This window comes from Mauremys mutica, chromosome 13 (genome assembly GCF_020497125.1).
Source record: "Mauremys mutica isolate MM-2020 ecotype Southern chromosome 13, ASM2049712v1, whole genome shotgun sequence".
Classification (NCBI taxonomy): domain Eukaryota; kingdom Metazoa; phylum Chordata; order Testudines; family Geoemydidae; genus Mauremys; species Mauremys mutica.
This window is the reverse complement of record NC_059084.1, coordinates 43,413,231-43,435,195: the sequence shown is the minus strand read 5'-3', so window position 1 is coordinate 43,435,195 and position 21,965 is coordinate 43,413,231. Positions and strand designations below refer to the sequence as shown.

The 21,965-nt window shown below is 42.5% G+C and overlaps 1 protein-coding gene across 1 annotated transcript; it reads left to right on the top strand.

Annotated features, from left to right (window-relative positions):
* Nucleotides 1-14,871: 14,871 nt before the first annotated feature.
* LOC123347417 (olfactory receptor 11A1-like) lies at nucleotides 14,872-15,831 on the top strand. The gene has a single exon (XM_044984834.1). The coding sequence runs from the start codon at nucleotides 14,872-14,874 to the stop codon at nucleotides 15,829-15,831; it is 960 nt and encodes a 319-aa protein (XP_044840769.1).
* The last annotated feature ends 6,134 nt before the right edge of the window (nucleotides 15,832-21,965 follow it).

The window sequence follows — 21,965 nt, the reverse complement described above, 5'->3', positions numbered from 1 at the left end:
TTCACCAAGTGCAAATCTCCTTTAGGCTCCTTCCAAAATCCCAGTCTGTGTTGACTGGCATTTCTATATTCTAGATGTGGCCAGAAAATGTCTCAAGGGAAAGAATCACCCCCACAAAGTTCATTGTTTCTGTGTAAAAAATCAGGACTGCCTGGAACATGCCTTTCAGACAGACAGACTCACAGACAGACCAATAGAAAGTCAGACAGACACACAGGGAGACCAATAGAAAGACAGATAAGACAATAGGGAGACTGACCAATAGACTAATGGGTAGATGGATACATTTCACTGAACTGTTTTGATTTTATCCTCTTTCAAATTCCTTTAACTATCCCATCTTCTCTCCTGCTACATTAAGCATGCACAGTAGATGATTGTTGGTAATACTAAGAAATGGATTAACTACACTATGTTCTAACTGGCAAACTGCATAGACTCCCAGGGGACACAGATCAGCAAAGCTACTTTGAAGTAGATGGAGCTACATTGATTTGCACGATGAGTATTTTCCCTCTTCTCGGTGAATGCGAAAGAATAACTCTGAGATCCTGAAAAAATCACCTTTTCCTTTCAGCATGACAGGTGGAATTTTAATTCACCTAAGGGCTTTATTCTAAAATGTCAGAGAAGATTGACATGCTGCTTCACTTCTTTTTACCATCGTGTCTCCACCTATAAAAAGGGATGATGATTTTTACTTCTCCCTCAGTAGATTTCTGGGGCTAATTTCATTAATGTTTATAAAACCCTTTGAGTTTCTGAGATGACTGTTCCTATGGAAATTCAAAGAGACATTTTTATCACGGAATCAAAGATGTTCCCAAATAACTGTTAATTGTTCAAATTCAAATAGAATTGATTATGGTTGAATAATATATGGACCAACGCACATTTTTATTTTTGTGTGTGGGGGTGTGTGTGTGTGTAAAGAAAGGGTTAATAGAAAACCTGAGAGAGTACAAAAAGCGGCAAAAAGTCTGATTGTTTTTTGTTTGGGATGAGAATTAAAAGATCTAAACTATGAAGAAATGTCCAGAGACCTGGAGTATGTGACTGCAGGATTGTAAGGAAATGTGACTACTGTGTATAGAGAAGTAGAGGGAAGCTAAAAAAAAAGCAGAGCTGGTTAAAAATTTTTGGAGGAATTCTTTTCGTAAGAAAATGCTGATTCAAGAAAATCGAAATATTTAGCTTTCATGTTCTCATTTTGTCTTAATTGTCTATAGGAAATTGATCAGGTTGAAATATTTTGTTTCAGGTTTATCATTTAAACAATAATATAATCAAAACAGTAAAGTCAACATGAAATGTTAAACCTTGTTTAACCCTCAACATATTTACCTTATTGAAATGCAATATTTCAGAATATTTTGTTTCACGAAAAATCCCCTGAGATTTTAACTTTTTGGTCTGATCTGGGATTAAACCAAATTTTGAACTGTATGATCTTCTGGGACAGAAATTCCATGTTTAGACCACCTCTGAAAAATGTATAAGGCATTGTTCCTATTCTTATTTGTAGTTATAATAATGATAAATAACTAGGCAGTAATTTCAGCTCTTATGGATTAGATTTTGACTTGTTCCATGAGCTGTTTCACAGATACATATGTGATCATTTACAGAACATGTTCCCGTTCAATGTGAAGGTGTCACTATGTGTCCCCTACCATTTATATAGCACCTTCCAGCAGAGGACCTCTGAACAACTAATATCAGTTATGGCAGCCTCACAATTTCAGGCTGAGGTAGGTTGGACTTTTGCAGAAGGAGAAACTGAAACACAGAGAAGCAAGAAGTGATTCTTTTCTAAGGTCACATAACTAGTTCGTGGCAGGGGCAGGAAGAGATTTCAGTATCATAAGTTTCCCTGGTTTAAGCATAGAATTGCCTCTGAATATACCCTAGAAATATGAGAGTATACAGCTCTGCAGAAACCCAATTATATGACTGATCAAACTACATAGGTGGGGGCCATGTCTATAGAAAGAGACAGACAAATAGTTCATTTCATGCACCCACCTCCCCCACCATTAATCCAGTCCCATTCGCTGGTTCTCAAGATGCTCCACTCTTAAGACACCTGCAAAGGCTGCATGAATACAGAGACTGTAGAGACCACAACCTGGATTTTGGGAACAGAACATCTATCAGGTGTCACATAAAGCTGAGGGCTATGATCTAGCAAACTGCCACATGAGGAGTCTCATTCATGTGTGCATTTGCAAAAAGTGATTGCTAGATAAATGTATGAGAAAGCAGACAATCCAATCAAGTTGCTAAACACCTCTAGAGTTAAAGAATTAGGAAGTTCTGTGTTTATGATATGATCAGGCACATTAAAATGTAATTGGCAATGACCCTATTCAGAGTCCAAGATCTCCAGAAATCACTGATGGCTTAGTGAAACAGGTAATTGAAAAAAATAAACTAAATAAAAGGAGAAAAAAATACTTCATCATTAGTGTTAATTCTACACACTTTCTTTCTACAAATAAAGTAATAAAACTCAATACAGACTCTCTGTCTCATTTTCTTGAGTTGTGTGCTCTGGTTTGCATTGCTTGTGGGACATGTTTATTTATTTATTTATTTGAAACACATTAATGCCTAAGAGCCCCGAGCATGGACCAGGACTGCATTATGTTTTGCTCTTGACAAAACCTGAACTAAAAAAGACAGCCCTTGCCCCAAAGAACTTGCAGTTGAATTACATTGTTTCCCAATCTGTATACCTGATGGAAGATTTTATATTATTATACAGAGCCCTGGGGGTGGCTAATGTCAAGAACTTCCAAAGATGGGCACCTAGTTAACTGCAGTTTTAAATTTCTTTAGGAAAGCCAGAAAAATAAAGGCTAAAGGTACCAATGCCCAGCAGGTGAAACTTCTTTCTTTGAAATGACACCACTTGAGAACCTCCCCCAGGTTTCTATACAGAGACAGTTCAAGTCATGGGAGCAAAAGCAACATGCCCTCAGATATGTTTTCAGTCCATGCAATAGTGAACGCCAAGCAGAATGTAGCTAGATCCCAAATAATTTCCTCCTACCTCCAGCTCTCTCTGCTCAGCTCTCTGCAGAATGAATGTGCTGATATCTATGGTCTGTTTCAGTCCCCTTATATGACCTTTGGGATGGAATTATGCTGCAGCCACTGTGCCCAATACACTGGGGGATTTACACCCATGTATTCCCACTGTGTCTCTTTAATTGGGAGGAAAAATTCTACAGTGAAAGAGTTTTCAGTGGAAACTTTTGTCTTTTTTTTGCTTGAAGTTCCTGGAATTGATTCTCATTTACATTATAGAGACTCCATGTGGCTCTGTGAATGTAACAGAACCTTGGGGTGGATGTCAATGTCATTTATATCCATTTTCAGGCCCTTTTCATACTGCTAGAATGGTACAAAGCAGCCTCTGTGTCAATGAGGCTCAGGTCAACTAAGCTGAATTCTACTCAAGGCTTCAGCTACACTAGAAGATGGGGGAGTGGTGGCAGCACAGTCTAGCTGAATGAAGTATGTGCCCTTGGGATCTGAGTGGCTTTGTACTTGAGGTGACTAGCACATGGCCACTTGCCATTGCCCATGCTACTGCAGCTACACTGCTATATTTAGAATGCTAACTCAATGACAGCTTAGCACAAATATGTGTCCATACGCTGGGAATCACACCTGTAGCTCCAAGGGCAGACATAGCCTAAATTACACAGGTGTGAATCTAGATTAGGGCCTCGTATTGCAAACCCATGAGTGTGATCCAGTGAGAGACACCTGTTGGCTTCACAGGGCTTCAGAGCTGGCCATCAATGGAGGACTCAAGTATAAAAGCTATGTGGAGTGCCATTTACAGTGACTACACAAAGTGGGAAACAAAGTGGGAAACATTACACCAGGGAGGTAATTGTCACAGATGTGTGGATTCCAAGGCCAGCGGGGGCTGTTGTGATCATTTAGTCTGAGCTTCTGTATAACCTGGACCAGAGAATTCTTCCAAAGTGATTCATCTTTGAACAGCAGTGTACTTTAAAACAAAGCAAAGCAAAGCAAAGCATCCAGACTTATTTTCAAAATGGTCAGTGCTCTTGTCATGCAAACACTTCTTACCAAACGTTGGCCTCATTATAGCAAAGCATTTTAGCACACGTCTCACTTTAAACCTGTAAGTAGTTGCTTTAAAGCCAATGGGAGTTTAACACATGCTCAAAATATGCCACTGAAGCATCAGCTGAAGGGTCATTGACTTCAGTGAGGCTACTCATGCTTAAAGCTCAACACACAATTTACCAACTCTAGGTAATAGTCCTCCTGTATATCTAGGTAATTCTCTGGTCTTCACCATTGTAATATAAGCACCTTCAGAATAATGAACAGATTTTATACTAACCACACCCCTGCAAGGAAAGTCAATATTATTACCAGACATAGGTGAAAAACAAGGTATGTTTGTGATGATATATTGCCTGAAACAGGCGGTGGTATAGTAGGAGAGTATGCTTCAGTTTGCCGCTTTCTCTTATTATTCATGACCACTGAACAATGAGGAAGAATAAGTGATGCAGCCAGGGTCACCCAGGGAGTCTGTGGCTGAACCTGGAATGTAACCAGGTCTTCTGAATTCCACTCCCTTTCCTTTTAATTGATTGAAACATGACCATAACTTATTAAATGAAAGATAGGGACGAATATGAATATTTTAACCATTTTCCAACTGCAGAAAAGTTAGAAAAGGAGAATAAAGTATTGGATAAAATCTCTTATGCACACTCTTTTTATAGTTTAAAGCAATAAAAGCCTGTGATTAGCATATTGCCATTGAACGTCAATGGGATTTGAGCACCTAAATGCCTCAAGCTCCTTTGGAAGCTGAGCCACAATTGTTACACTGTAGAATGTTATTAGCTAAATTGGAAAAGTAAAACAAACATCATAAGCAAATCTTTGTAAAATTATGGACCACTTGACACCCACCATGGCAAAGGTGGAACATTCCTTTCAGTTACAGCTGTGATTCGAATTCTGGAAGCACTAGGCATGTGTGTGCTACTCTCATGTGAAATGTTGAGTTCCATGAGGGGCTCTGATCTGGGTGTAATTTCTCTTAAAATAACTCTTGCGTCTGCTCATCCTACCTAAAGGATCAATGAGATTTGGGAGGTAGGTGATCCTGAGTTTGAGTGCTATGCCCTAGTGGCTCGGGAGGGGAAGGCATTGATTAAAGAGAGCAGCTAAAAGCTATAGGCAAACAGGTTTCCACACAGCTTCAGTTTCATCTTTGTTATCTTCTTTACCAGGAATCTAACTTTGGTGGGAACAGAGGTAGGACAATGTGAACACTTTTGCTTATACGCTATGCTTATACTCTGAACATTGCTCCAAACTATGGCTTTGTTGACACAAGAAAGTTCCATTGGTTGAACTTCAATCATTTTCTTGCCTAAAACTGGTGCATAAGCCTCTATGGAAACTCTTATTTCAGGTTAAAAATTGTGTTTTTAAGTTTAAATTAAGCCTTTGGCTACAATGAAATAAGTCTGGCTTAAAGCAAAATAAAAGTACTCACAAGCATCGATATTAGTCTAACCAAATCAGTTTGAATTCACAGCTGAGGTCAAAAACGCGTGCAACTATCTCTTGTGTACTAGTCCCAGTGGATGACTCCTTAATCTTATTTAGAAGACACCTGTTATTTTGGAAGAAAAGAAATCAGGTTTCACTGCATACTTCCTGTATCTCTTGGTGTATTTGATTCACACAATTGTCATTAGATGTTGATAGATGTTTATCTGCATGTGTGTATTCTCTCTGTGTGCCGCCCCAGTCCTGCGCAGTCAGCTGGCATGGCAGACCTTGAGCAACCTGCCCAATGACGACAAGATCCGTTACGGGATGAAGGCACCCAGCCAGTTTTATTATCTATGAAGCACAGTACTAGTATCCCGCAGACTCTACCAGACCACTAACACATGTATGGCCATAACAATGGACCAGCTCAGTGAACGGTGGGACTTTCTGTTCCTTCCTAGGCCAGACAATGATACTCCCTCTGAGATACATCTTTATATAACCATTTGATATTGGGAGAAACTCTGTTATAAACAAACATCAAAATTATAAAAAAATAAAAATTGAATTTTACCAAGCCTAATTAAAGGAAATCCTGATACAGTGCTCTTCCAGTCTCTCCTGTTGAATCTGTTCCACTTTGTACAAGCAAATAAATATGCATTGGGCCTCATAGCAAATGAAAATGACTCTGTACCCCAGTGGTCAAGGCAGTCACTTCAAAGCTGGAAGATCCCTTCTCCTGATTGACCCAAGAGGAGAATTGAACTTGGGTGTCCGACAGCCCAAGTGGTTCTTTAACTGCTGGGCTAAATTTTATAATGGAAGAGGCTGCTATTACTTCATTTTATTCCATGTCTCCCTCGAGCCATTATATGCATGCAGAGCCTGCTTGGTGGATAAGGGTCCTCAGGTGAGACAGGCTGGGGACACCAGTCTTCACAGGTTTTTTGATCACGCTGCAGCTTTGGTGTCAAATGGGCATTCCATGCCTAGAGGCAGAAATTTAGGCTGTAAGGAAATGTTGACAGTACAAATGTAGGTGCATAGGGCCAGATTTTTAAAGGTATGGATTTCAGTGGGTGTTTAGATGCTTTTGAAAATCCCACTAGGCACCTAAATACTTTAAAAATCTGGCCATTAGTTAGTTTAGGTGCCTACAGAGTTTAGTGGCAGCAGAACAGGTGTCTGTGGATTGCAGTGGTGCCTAAAGCTGCCTAAATCTCGTCTTCAGGTGCTAAGTCCCTTTGTGGATCTGGGCCTTGGTGACCAGCAGGGGTGAAAGTGAACCAGTAGGGGGCAGTACGGCATACCGGTAAGAACTGCGCCGGCCCATACCTAGCCCACATTAAAGCACTGTCGCAGCAGTACTTTAATGTCCCTGCCCCTTTTGCCTCCTCTGTAGGTGGCCTTGCTGGTAGGGTCCTTACCAGCAGGGCTGCCTACAGGGGAGGCAAAAGGGGCAGGGACATTAAAGTGCTGTCGTGACAACACTTTAAGGACCGTCCTTTGCTGTGGCAGTGCTTTAAGGTCCCTGCCCCCCCACCTGACGGGCGTGGTGGGGCAGGGGCAGAGGGATCAGCTACCCTGGGGCCAGCAATTTAAAAGGGTCTGGGGTTCCGGCTGCTGCTGCCACTGTCAGAACAACAGCATCTGGAGCCCTGGGCCCTTTAAATCAACACGGAGGCCCCATTCTATTCTGGTAGCATTTTACATCTGCTCTATCATTTTTCTGTATAGGTTTAATCCATTACAGAAGACACAAGGTCATGGAAAACCATGCCCGCCTATACCGTGATTTATTTCAAACCTTGGCAAAACAGGGCAGTGATGAATGAGAATTCAGAAGGAAGTTTCCTCACATGTGGACACTTCTCTCAGGAAGGAATGACTGAACTACCAGCTTACTTTGCCACAGTCAACCAACCATTCATGATTAAATTAATAGCTGCTGGTCAGCATTGACCTTAAATTTGCAATCAACCTAGAGTAAATGCTGTTCATATCTCTTTCCCAGATCTAGGCAAGCCATTCATAATAAATACACGTATAATTAGAGGACAATCATGTGCACATATCATCTAACATACAATGATTTTACATACAGAATATCAACATTATTTTCCAAAATCAAATTTTTCAACAACATTCTTCATTGTAAATTTGAGCTGAGATGAAAAAAAAAATCTGTGGATATTAATCTGAATTGTAGATGAGTTTTTGTAATTTTTCCGTGTGTTTCAAGCAGCTACAGAGATGAGCATCATTTCTGAAACGTTGGTGACTTTTTTGGCCAAAATGTTTAATTTCAAGTCCCCCCAAAATTGAGAAAATGTTAACAACATTTTTGCATGTTTCATTTTGCAGTTTTTGGACACTAGTTAAACCATAATATTGAATGCCATTGTTGTCAATGGAGCTACTCCAAATTTGCAAAGTTGTGTAACAGATATCAGAACAAGATCTGTGCCCAAATTACTTTCTTTGAGAAAATATTTTTTGCTTCATCCTGTCTCCCTACAGTCTCCTCAGAGCTCCTTTCACTTCCTTGTTCCTCAGGCGATACATAAAGGGGTTCAAGGTGGGGGTGATGGTTGTGTATATTAGAGCCAGCACTTTGTTGCTGTCTGGTGAGTCAGTGAACTTGGGTCCTAAATAGACCAGGCTGCCACTCTTGTAATACAATGTCACCACAATGAGATGTGAGGAGCAGATGGAGAAGGCTTTGTGTCTGCCTTCAGTCAATGCCATCTTTAAGATGGTGGAGATGATAAAGGTGTATGTAGCACAGTGCAGACTCACCCCTCCGGCGTCTCCTGCTGGATGTCATCGGGAATTAGCTCTTAGACCCCGGAACATCCTCTGCAGCCCGGTGATCAGCTTGCCATTGGCCCCCGTGTTCATCCCAAGAGCCAAGTGCCCTTATCTCAGGGTTCTGCCTCCTGCAGTACCCCACAGTCCTTCTCTGGGTTTCCCCACCCCAGGGGAACCCTCCACCCCCATCCCCATGTCACCTCATTCGTGGCTACTGCCAGTCTGGGGAGTTACTGGCCTAGGGCTTCCCAGCTCCTACGGCCTTCCCCCAGCCCTGCATCCCTCTAGGTCGCCTCTCTCTGGCTTCCCTGGGATTCTTATAAGGCCCAGTTGCCTAGTTTGGGGCATGGCCCCAGCTGCAGCCACTTCCCCCAATCAGCCAGGGTTATACTCCCTTGCCCAGCCACAGCCCTCTGCAGGGCTTCTCCAACCCCTTCCGGGCTGGAGCAGTTGTTCACCGTGCTACAGTGTAGGACACAAGGATAAGAGAAAATGGAGCGAAGACCAGTATATTATCAGTAAACAATTGCATTTCATACTGAGATCTGTCAATGCAAGAAAGCTTAATCAATGGGCGAATATCACAAAAGAAATAGTTAATCTGATTTCAATCTTCCCTCATAGGTCATATTTCCTAGACCTTTAATCATTTTTGTTGCTCTCCTCTTGACTTTCTCCAATTTGTCCACAAACTGAGAGGGTGAAGGAATAAGCCCCCTAACACTATGGACAACTGTAAAATGCTAGTGCCAAGTGAGATTGGTGTCTACAGGATTCAGCAGTAGCTGAGCAGGAATTTCTTGAATGCCAGTGGGAACCTGCGTCTGGCATTTAAACACTTAAGTCCCTTTGGGAATCTAGCCCTTCTTGCTTTCATTTCAGGTAGAGACAAAGGTACTCTTACCTTGAAGAGAGGCGAATTGCAACCTTGAATCTCTGATGTCAGCCCTTTCATCAGGATTTCAGGCCCAGGAGATGGCCTTCAGTCAAATAATTGAATTATTTAAGTAAAGGTCTCCCTTCTGTGTCAGTCATCTTGTTTTCATTGTGAAATTGTATCACCTTTGAGTTCCACCTTTAAAATTTTGGGAATATTCTAATCTTTATAGATCTGCTTTTCAATAAATGGATTCACTAGTTGCTTTCTAGAAAGCTAAAACAGGGTAGAGATAACAAACAGGTTACTCTCTAATTATATATATATGTGGTGGAGTTGTACAGAAACTGTAGTGAAGGTTGGGTCAAGGTTTTCAGTTGAACAAGAGTCATTTCCCTTTCTCCATTCTATGTCCATGTGATTATCTAGCACATTATATCTAGAATGTATCATGTCCTTTGGTTTTTCTCTGGTGCATAATAAGTATAAGCAGTTTGTTTCCTTCTTCTTTCTTTCCAATATCATCCCTCCACAGACTGTATCCAAAGCGAGAAATGTCTAGTCAAACCACAGTAACCGATTTCATTCTGCTGGGATTCCCTGTATATTGAGAGCTTCAGATTTTACATTTCATGGCCTTTCTAGTGGTTTACCTGTTAACTGTGATGAGAAATATTTTTACCATCATGAGTCTAGCCCAGGGGCGGGCAAACTTTTTGGCCTGAGGGCCGCATAGGGTTTCGTAAATTGTATGGAGGGCCGGTTAGGGGAGGGGGTTGTGACTCGGCCCCCACCTCCTATCTGCCCCCCCGCCAGACTCCTGCCCCATCCAACCCCCCTGGGGCCCCTGCCCCATCCACACCCCCCCCCCGCTCCCTGTCCCCTGACTGCCCCTGGACCCCTCCCACCCCATCCAACCCCGCCTCTCATTCATGACGGCCCCTCCCAGGACTCCTGCCCCATCCCCCCTCCTTTCATTCCTGACCACTCCAACGACCCCTTCTACCTGTCCCGACTGCCCGCAGAACCCCTGCCCCTGAATGCCCCCTGCTGCCCCATCCAACCCCCCCTCCTTCCTGACTGCCCCCCAGGACCTCTGCCCCCATTCAACCCTGTTTCCCCCTTGACCACCATCCACACCCCTTGACCACCCCCCTGAACTCCCCTGCCCTGTATCCAGCCCCCCACCCCACCCCCTTACCACACTGCCTGGAGCACCGGTGGCTGGCGGCACTACAGACAGGCCACGCCACCGCTGCCGCCATGCAGCATAGAGCACCGGGTCAGGCCAGGCTGTGCAGCTGCACTGCCCCAGAAGCTCACAGCACCGCCACCCAGGGCTGTGAGCTTGTTCAACATTTTTTCTTCGTTAAAATCCAGTGAAGCAGTAAGCAGAAAGCAGATTTCGTGAGGCTGGAAACATGTCTACTGGAGTGTGCAAAGTTCACAAAAACTGTTCAGAAACGGAAGAAAATGGAGCTATCAACATCTTGAGGATCAATGGCAAACCTATGACACTGATGGCACAGCCTTTCTTTTAGTTTCACATTGTAAAATAAAACGTTGCAGTCTGAAAGGTGAAACAAAAATGAACTCATGCACAAGATTAAATTATTTAAGGATAAAGGGCAAAGACCTGCCTCCCTCCACTGGTATGGAGTGTCTTAAGTACAGCAGAAAGGCTAGATTTCCATTGCAAGGGGTGAAAGTGGAAGAAGCAGGCTGTAAAAAGGGCAACCTTCTTTACACCCTTCAATACTAAGGGAAAAAAAATGCACCTCAGTAGCTCTGAGACAATATGAGAAAAACACTCTGCATCTTTTCTTCAGTCCACTCATTTTTACTGAAGGGCTCAAACTGCAAAGCGAAAAAGTGAAGTAGAGAGTAACACATCACACTCAAACAAAGGTCAATGTCTTTGGAGGGCGCCATCTGTTGGGGAAACACGGCCATTACAAGGAAAGGTAAAATGAAGGAGGTTTAATTATAATAAAATTTAATTTAATAATATAACTTGGACAAGTTCGGCGGGCCGGATTAAAAAGCCCAACGGGCCGTATATGGCCCGTGGGCCGTAGTTTGCCCATGTCTGGTCTAGCCCTGGAACACCATCTCTACACTCCAGTGTATTTCTTCCAGGTTAACTGATCCTTCTTAGACCCTTGTTATTCCTCTGTTACCATCCCCAAACCCATGGCTAATGATTTCATCAACACCAGATTGAATTATTTCTCTGGATGTGCTGAACAAAACTATATAGTTGCCACTTTTGCTGCAATGGAGAGGAATCTTCTTTTCTTCTCATACAGCAATGGCATATGTCTGCTATGTTGCCATATCCAGCACTCTGCCTTAGAGGGCTATCATGAACAGGGGCAAATATGCTTAGATGTAAGCTGGGTCTTGGAGACAGTGAGGGGAGAGGAAAGGGCAGCTGTACTGTATAATGGGCACTAGGGGCAGCAGAGGATGACACGTGGGGAAGGGGCAGCTATACCGTATAATGGGCACTAGGGGCAGCAGAGCGTGACAGGTGGGGAAGGGTGGTTACACAGTAGGGGCAGCAGAGGGTTTGGTATTCACTGCACATTAAGTGCCTAGGCCTTTTGAAAATCTCACTAAATGCCTATATGCATCTGTAGATGCCCAAATGTCTTTAAACATTTGTCCCATAGCACTCATTGAAATTCAGTGTGACTTAGGCACCTAACTCACTTACACACTTTTGTAAATCCCCCGAGATACCAATGTCCATCTGTCGGTGCCTAATATCTTGGTAAATCTGCCCTTTTTCTCTTTCTACCTGAATTCTCTGTGTTTAAAATGTGGTTAATACTCTCTCTACCTCTCACAGCAGCTCAGAGGATAAATATTTTTAAGATTTTGGGGTGCTCAGAGATTTTGTTGATAGAGGACAGGTAATGGTGACATAGACAGGACAATGGTGTGTATCTCATCAAATTTGTGAAGAGACTGAAGTCAAGAGTTTTACAGTCTGCATGATTTTCCTTTGAGGTTAGATGTTCTCCATCATTAAACTTGTTGTTTATACACTTTTTTATGGGTTTCTCATAAATGGTCCCTTCCCACCTGTTTAAAATTCCCAGCAGAAGAAATGCCCAGGGAGATCTCACCCTCTCACCGAAAGGATAATTTATCCCAGATAAATATTGAATCGAGAAAGTCTTTTGCGCTTTCATAAAAAAAACACAAGGCAGAATATACCATCCAAATCAGCAGATCTGAGAACACCGTGAGAACAAGCCAGCCTCTAGATCCAAGGTCCCATATATCCTAGGTGAGTGCTCTCACTGCTAGGATAAAACTTATGAGGGAGCTACTTCTGGTCAGAAGAAACCCCTGACCCTACAGAGGGATCACAGCTGAGAATGTAAAGCCCAGATCGGTGTTTCCCTCCAGCACAGACTCAGGCATCAAACTCCCTAAGAGTGCTCGGGACAGACTACACCTCTCCTTGACATCTTAAGTGGCTCCCCGCTGAGTGAGCTGGCTTTTGTGAATCTCATTTTGAGGTGCCTGTCTCTCCCACCATTCATTCTATAGGATGCCTGGATGCTAAATTCCGGTTTTGTGAATCCCAGTGATTTACTAGGTGTCGCCACTCACGCCCCTTCTCTACCTACGCTACATTGATGACATCTTCATCATCTGGACCCATGGGAAGGAGACTCTGGAAAAATTCCACCACGATTTCAACAGCTTCCACCCCACCATCAACCTCAGCCTGGACCAATCTACACGGGAGGTCCACTTCCTCGACACTACGGTGCAAATAATTGATGGTCACATTAACACCACCCTATACCGAAAACCTACCGACCGCTATGCCTACCTTCATGCCTCCAGCTTCCATCCCGGGCACACCACAAGATCCATTGTCTACAGCCAAGCACTGAGGTACAACCGCATCTGCTCTAACCCCACAGACAGAGACCAACACCTACAAAATCTCCACCAAGCATTCTCAAAACTACAGTACCCGCACGAGGAAATAAGGAGACAGATCAACAGAGCCAGACGTGTACCCAGAAGCCTCCTACTGCAAGACAAACCCAAGAAAGAAACCAACAGGACTCCACTGGCCATCACATACAGTCCCCAGCTCAAACCCCTCCAGCGCATCGTCAGGGATCTACAACCCATCCTGGAGAATGATCCCACACTTTCACAGGCCTTGGGTGGCAGGCCAGTCCTCGCCCACAGACAACCTGCCAACCTGAAGCATATTCTCACCAGTAACTGCACACCGCACCATAGTAACTCTAGCTCAGGAACTAACCCATGCAACAAACCTCGATGCCAACTCTGCCCACATATCTACACCAGCAACACCATCACAGGACCTAACCAGATCAGCCACACCATCACTGGTTCATTCACCTGCACGTCCACCAATGTAATATATGCCATCATATGCCAGCAGTGCCCCTCTGCTATGTACATCGGCCAAACTGGACAGTCTCTAAGGAAAAGGATAAATGGACACAAATCAGATATTAGGAATGGCAATATACAAAAACCTGTAGGAGAACACTTCAACCTCCCTGGCCACACAATAGCAGATCTTAAGGTGGCCATCCTGCAGCAAAAAAACTTCAGGACCAGACTTCAAAGAGAAACTGCTGAGCTCCAGTTCATCTGCAAATTTGACACCATCAGCTCAGGATTAAACAAAGACTGTGAATGGCTTGCCAATTACAGAACCAGTTTCTCCTCCCTTGGTTTTCACACCTCAACTGCTAGAACAGGGCCCCATCCTCCCTGATTGATCTAACCTCGTTATCTCTAGCTTGCTTCTTGCTTGCATATATAAACCTGCCCCTGGAAATTTCCACCACTTGCATCTGAAGAAGTGGGTATTCACCCACGAAAGCTCATGCTGCAAAACGTCTGTTAGTCTATAAGGTGCCACAGGATTCTTTGTTGCTTTTAAGTCCCTTTGTGGTTTTCTGGTTTGAAACATCAGAGAAAATGAAACGCAGACCATTCCATCTTCATTCTCTCCCCACTTCAGTATTTTCCCTCATAGAATGTTATCAGCTATGATTACCGAGGTATATTACAGACTCTCTCTCTCTCTCTCTTTCTTCTCATATATAAGTGGCAGTTAGGCAGCTGAATCTTGGTGTGACTCCAGTCCTAGGCAGCTACCTAAATAACTTTGAAAATCAGGCCCAGGTTGCTTAAGAAAGAAAGTTGTCTGTCAGTTTTCAGTAACTCAGAAGGGATTTGGATTCTTTCCAAACAAGTGTACGGGAATAGTTGGGAAAACATGGTGTCTGCATGATACCAATGAGATCAGAATTAGAGTTGGAAGAAATGGAGATTGCCCCAGTTGTATCAACCAGGTTTGTGGCTAATGAAATGTCAAGTCACTTTTAAGCTACCATCAGATTCCGTAAGCATCAGGGATAACAAAAATATGCATGTCCATTGTCTCAAGTATCAGCTGAAACATACCACCAGTAATCAGCAGGAAAAGGGGAGTTTACATTGTCTTTATAAATTATAATGATTGACTCTGTATTAATTTTCTAATTTCATCAAGTACAATTGTAGAGGTTTTGTTTAATTTTCTGTAGGGACTGTTCATGGAAAACAGAGACAGAGGAAATCAATCAGTGACGGAACTCATCCTTCTGGGATTCGGGAATCTCTCTGAACTGCAGACCCTTCTCTTCCTGGTGTTTCTAGTGATCTACATTGTGACCATGGCCGGGAACATCCTCATCGCAGCACTAGTTGTGGCTGATCAGCACCTTCATACCCCCATGTACTTTTTCCTTGGGAACTTGTCTTGTTTAGAGACCTGCTACAGCTACACTGTCCTGCCTAAAATGCTGACCAGTCTCCCGTCTGGGGACAGAACCATTTCTGTTAGCAGCTGCATCATACAATTTTATTTCTTTAGTGCTCTGGTGGGTACAGAATGTTTCCTCTTATCCATGATGTCATATGATCGGTATTTAGCGATATGCAAACCACTGCATTATGCAGCCCTCATGAACGATAGGTTCTGCCTCCAGCTAACAGTTGGATCTTGGATGAGTGGGTTTCTGGCTATGATCATAGTAATAATATTGATGTCACAGTTAACTTTTTGTGGTCCCACAGAAATAAACAGTTTCTTTTGTGATTTCATCCCAGTAATAAAACTCTCCTGCAGTGATCTCCATGTGCTGAAGGTGGTCGCTTTCATATGCTCTTCAGTATTCTCAGTGATTCCGTTCATTTTATCTCTGACATCCTACATTTGCATCATCATCACTATCCTCAGAATCCCTTCCACCACTGGGAAGCAAAAGGCATTTTCCACCTGCTCTTCACACCTCATCGTTGTTACCATTTACTATGGGACACTAATCATTGCCTATATGTTAACAAAAACTGATACATTGAGAAACCTGAATAAAGTATTCTCTGTCTTCTACACTGTCGTTACACCTCTGCTCAACCCCCTTATCTACAGCCTGCGAAACAAAGAGGTCAAGGAGGCCCTGAGAAAAGCTCTGTGTAAATGTGTGGCTTTTGCAAGAATCATGGAAATGTAGGGTTGGAAGGAACCTTGAGAGGTCATCTTGTCCAACCACCTGCACTGAGGCAGGAACAAGTAAACCTAGATCATCCCTGAGACATGTTGACCAGTCTGTTGTTAAAAATCTCCAGTGACTGGGATTCCACAACCTCTGTTGAAGCTTGTTCCAGACCTTAACTATCATAGATAGAATTTTTTTCTTCTATCTAACCTAAATCCCTTGCTGCAGGTTAAGCCGGTTCCTTTTTGTCCTACCTTCTGTGCACATGGAGAACAATTGATCACTCTTCCTTTTAGACCAGACCTTAACACATTTGCAGACAGTTATCAGATTCTCCCTTCAGTCTTTTTTCTCAATACTAAATATGCCTAGGTTTTTTTTAACCTTTCCTCACACGTCAGGTTTTCTAAACCTTTCATCATTTTTGTTGCTTTCCTTTGGAGTCTGCATTTTGTTCACTGCCTTCGTAAAATTCATATAGTCCAAGTTAATGTTTTTAAGGTAAAATAAAATTTGAAATGATTGTTATATGGGATTTTCACTTGTTATTTGAATATTACTTATTCAGGTGAGTGGTCCATATACTAGGCATATGTATATAGGTTGTAACTGGAATTTCTGAAAGGTAGGTGAATGGGTTGTTTCAAAGGAAGTTCAATGGGATTTTTTATCTCTAGACACCCTTAAATGTCCCACATTCCACACATACAAACCTGTAGAGGTGATGGATTAGGGGGCAGAGTGCAGAGGGGGAAGCCAACGGGGCATGTTAAATTAACTGATCATATGGCTTTGAATTTTATCCCACAAGTGTAATATCTACTGTTAGGATATAGATATTCATGCCTGTCTTTAAAGGCCTATGTTTTACGAATTTAGGTACATGTTGATCACTTAGCTAGTTATAGAGGTATAAAAGAAAGAATCAAAATCATTTTCTGCCTGTGTAAGGGCCTTCTCTCACTGTGACAGTCTGAGGCCCTGATCTTAAGCTAATGCCTTTGGCTAAGCAGCAGGGGCAGCCACAAGCTGGAAAGCAAATGGTTACATCCTCACATCCCAAACCAGCCACACTGAAATAAGGGACTCTGGGGCTGTTAGAAAGGTGATCTGATCTATCACCTCCAGAGAAAGGGAAGAGCCTAAAAAACTTAAAGAAAACTTAATTTGATACCATCCTGTCTGGCAAGAACTCACTTATCAATAGCTGGGGTGTAAAATCCTCATTTCTTTGTTGTTCTATCACTGTAGTCCCCACTTCCCTATTGTTTGTCTGTATAATCTCTGTCTGCTTCTGAGATTATTTCTGTCTGCTGTATAATTAATTTTGTTGAGTGTAAACCAATTAAGGTGGTGGAATATAATTGGTTAAATAATTATGTTAAAATGTGTTAGAATTGGTTAGTTAAACTTCAGTAAAATGATTGGTTAAGAACTCAAGTTTTACTGTATAGTCTGCAGTCAATGAGGAAGTAATGGGGGGATTGGAATCATGTTTTGCTATGGAGGGGAATGGGAACAGTGAGTGGGAACAGGGACACAGGCAAGGCTCGGTGGTTTCAGAGCTGAGAAGCGAGACACTGAGGAAGAAAATTGAAATCATTCTTGCTGAAAGTTCACCCCAATAAACATTAAATTGTTTGCACCTTTGAACTTTGGGTATTGTTGCTCTGTGTTTATGCAAGAAAAACCAGGGAAGTAAATGGGTAAAGAAATAAGCCCTTTAACAACTCCCCTTGAGAGTCACCAGACTGTAGTTCATTTTATCATTGTGTTATTTGGTGTTATGCTCATTTCATGTGCAATTTCATATATTATAGTCAATGTATGTTAAATAGATTTAAATTGTAGGATTATAGCAGTAAAAAACTGAAAAGTATTTTGGAGTGATGAGTGTGTATTAGGTATATAAGTAAAGCATGGGTGGAACACAAGGCTCACAGGCTGAGGCCTGTAATATTTTAGCTGAGCCAGACTGGACCATAGGCTTAAGAATGGTTGATATGAATGGATGGCATAGGAATAGCCCTGTGCCAGTAAGGTCACAAGATTACTGTAAAAGATCTGCCAATAGGTGATGTTACCGAAAAATAGATTGCAATAGACAACAACGTACTGCCCAAGATTATGAGACACCTGAATGTAAAATGAAATGTCCTGTCCTGACAGCAGGATACATGTTGTATGTAGATAAGAATAAGTGTAGTAGAAAGAGAGCCTGAGACATAAGGCCTTGTATCAGAGGCTCAGTGTGAGGCCTAAGGCCTGAACTAAAGTAGTAGTCCTGCTTTGCTGCAATAAAGCAAAGAAGCAAAGTTAGCAGAAGTTAGGCTCTGCTCGCTTGTAAGCTCAGAGCATCAGGCAAAAACAGGGCTGGTATTACAAAAGCACACACATTCCTGAGCAGTGCACTCATGCTAGCTTCTCAACTCATCAGTCATCATATCTCTATGACAGACACTCTCCAGAACAGGTTTTTGCACAGTTCCCTTCCTATGGTGTGATAATCCCAGCAAGCCAGGCCATGTGAAAGGCTAGTGTCTCCTTTGCTGTCTCTTTGAAGGCTATGGACAACCGTAAAATGCTAGTGCCAAGTGTGTTTGGTGTCTACAGGATTCAGCATCAGTTGAGTGGGGATTTCTTGAATACCAGTGGGACCTGATTCTGGCATTTAGGCACCTAAGTCCCATTGTGAATCTAGCCCTTTTTGCTTTCATTTCAGGTAGAGATGAAGGTAGACTTACCTTTTGGACAGGTGAATTGCAAGCTGGAGTCTCTGATGTCAGCCCTTCCATCAGGTTTTCAGTTCCAGGACACAGTCTTCAGTCAAGTAATTGGATTATTTCAGTAAAAGCCTCCCCTCTGTGTCAGCCATCTTGTTTTCATTATGAAATTGTATTGCCTTTGAGTTCCTCATGAAATGAATGGAATTATAATACCTTTGAAATGTTGTGAACATTCTTCTAATCTTTATACATCTGTTTTTCAATAAATAGATTCACTAGTTGCTTCCTAGAAAGGTAAAATAGGGTAGAGATGACAAACAGGTTACCCTCCAATTACATACGTGTGGTGTAGCAGTACAGAGACTGTAGTGAAGTTTGGGTCAAGGTTTTCAGTTGAACAAGATACATTTCCCTTGCTCCATTCTATGTCCATGTGATTATCTCGGACATTATACCTAGAATGTATCATGTCCTTTGCTTTTTCTCTGGTGCATAATAAGTATAAGCAGTTTTTTTCCTTCTTTCTTTCCCACATCATCCCTCCACAGACTGTATCCAATGCGGGAAATGTCTAGTCAAACCACAGTGAGCGAGTTCATTCTGCTGGGATTCTCTGTATATTGAGAGCTGCAGAGTTTACATTTCATGGCCTTTCTAGTGGTTTACCTGTCAGCTGAGATGAGAAATATTCTTATCATCATGGGCCTAGCCCTTGAACATCATCTTCACACCCCAGTGTACTTCTTCCTTGTTAACTGATCTTTCTTAGACCCTTGTTACTTCTCTGTCACCATCCTCAAATCCATGGCTAACACTTTAATCAACACCAGATTGATCTCTCTCTGGATGAGTTGCCCAAGACTTTATAGTTGCCACTTTTGTTGCTACAGAATGGAATCTTCTTTCTTCTCATACAGCAATGGTGTATGTCTGTCAATTTGCCACTCTCTGCTTTAGAGGGTTATCATAAATAGGGGCAAATGTGCCCACATGTCAGCTGGTTCCTGGAGACAGTGAGGGGTGATGAAGGGGCAGCTGTACTGTGTAATGGGAACTGGGAGTAGAAGAGGGATTGGGTGGGGAAGGGCGGCTATACTGTATAATGGACACTGGGGCAGCAGAGGGTGAGAGGTAGGCAAGTGACAGCTAGGGCCAGCAGTGTGTTGGGGTGTGGCAGCATAGAATCATAGAATATCAGAGTTGGAAGTGACCTTAGGAGGTATCTAGTCCAATCCCCAGACAGATGTTTACCCCAGTTCCCTAAATGGCCCCATCAAGGATTCATAGATTCATAGACTCTAGGACTGGAAGGGACCTCGAGAGGTCATCGAGTCCAGTCCCCTGCCCTCATGGCAAGACCACATACTGTCTAGACCATCCCTGATAGACATTTATCTAACCTACTCTTAAATATCTCCAGAGATGGAGATTCCACAAATTCTCTAGGCAATTTATGCCAGTGTTTAAATACCCTGACAGTTAGGAACTTTTTCTTAATGTGCAACCTAAATCTCCCTTGCTGCAGTTTAAGCCCATTGCTTCTTGTTCTATCATTAGAGGCTAAGGTGAACAAGTTTTCTCCCTCCTCCTGATGACACCCTTTTAGATACCTGAAAACTGTTATCATGTCCCCTCTCAGTCTTCTCTTTTCCAAACTAAACAAACCCAATTCTTTCAGCCTTCCTTCATAGGTCATGTTCTCAAGACCTTTAATCTTTCTTGTTGCTCTTCTCCGGACCCTCTCCAATTTCTCCACATCTTTCTTGAATTATGGTGTCCAGAACTGGACATAATACTCCATTTGAGGCCTAACCAGTGCAGAGTAGAGCGGAAGAATGGCTTCTCGTGTCTTGCTCACAACCCACCTGTTAATGCATCTCAGAATCATGTTTGCTTTTTTTGCAACAGCATCACACTGTTGACTCATATTTAGCTTGTGGTCCACTATAACCCCTAGATCCCTTTCTGCCGTACTCCTTCCTAGACAGTCTCTTCCCATTCTGTATGTGTGAAACTGATTTTTCCTTCCTAAGTGGAGCACTTTGCATTTGTCTTTATTAAACTTCATCCGGTTTACCTCAGATTATTTCTCCAATTTGTCCAGATTATTTTGAATTATGACCCTGTCCTCCAAAGCAGTTGCAATCCCTCCCAGTTTGGTATCATCTGCAAACTTAATAAGCGTACTTTCTATGCCAACATCTAAGTCGTTGATGAAGATATTGAACAGAGCCGGTCCCAAAACAGACCCCTGCGGAACCCCACTTGTTATACCTTTCCAGCAGGATTGGGAAACATTAATAAGTACTCTCTGAGTATGGTTATCCAGCCAGTTATGCACCCACCTTATAGTAGCCCCATCTAAATTGTATTTGCCTAGTTTATGGATAAGAATATCATGCAAAACCGTATCAAATGCCTTACTAAAGTCTAGGTATACCACATCCACCGCTTCTCCCTTATCCACTCTGTTAGGCATTCCTTCAGACTTCTCGGTGAAGACCTAAACAAAGAAGTCATTAAGCATCTTTGCCATTTCCAAGTTTCCTGTTCTTTTTTCTCTCTCCTCACTGAGCTCATAACCCAGGGTTTAGCAGGTCAACGCTCAAATTGCTAAGCTATCCCTCCCCCCCAGCAGTGGGTGGCAGATGGGGAAGGGGTGGCTATACTCTAGAGGCAGCAGAGGGTTTGAGATTCACTGCACATTAAGTGCCTCGGCCTTTTGAAAATCCCACTAGATTCCTATTTGCATCTGTAGATGCCCAAATATCTTTAAATATTTATCTCATAACACTCATTGGAAGTCAATGTGACTTAGGCACCTAACTCACTTACACACTTTTGTAAATCCCCTGAGATACCAATGTCCATCTGTCGGTGCCTAATACCTTTGTAAATCTGCCCTTTTTCTCTTTCTACCTGAATTCTCTGTGTTGAAATTGAGGATAATACTCTTCTCTACCTCTCACAGCTCCTCAAAGGATAAATACTTTTAATATTGTGGAGTGCTCAGAAACTTTGTTGATGGGGGACAGGTAAATTGCATAGACAGGACAATGGTGTGTATCTCATCAAATTTGTGAAGAGACTGAAGTAAAGAGTTTTCGGTCTGCATGACTTTCCTTTGAGGTTAGATGTTCTCCATCATTAAACTTGTTGTTTGTAGACTCTTTGATTGGTTTCTCATAAATGGTCCCTTTCCACCTGTTTAAAATTCCCAGCAGCAGAAATGCCCACGGAGATCTCAGCCTCTCACAGAAAGGATAATTTATCCCAGATAAATATTGAATCTAAAAAGTCCTTTGCCTATTCTCAAAAAAACCACAAGGCAGAATATACCATCCAGATTAACAGATCTGAGAACACTGTGGGGAAGAAGCCAGCCTCTATATCCATGGTCCCATATATCCTAGGTGAGTGCTC

Coding starts and splice junctions, on each gene's coding strand:
- LOC123347417 (XM_044984834.1), top strand. CDS start 14,872: ATGGAAAACAGAGACAGAGGAAATCAATCAGTGACGGAACTCATCCTT.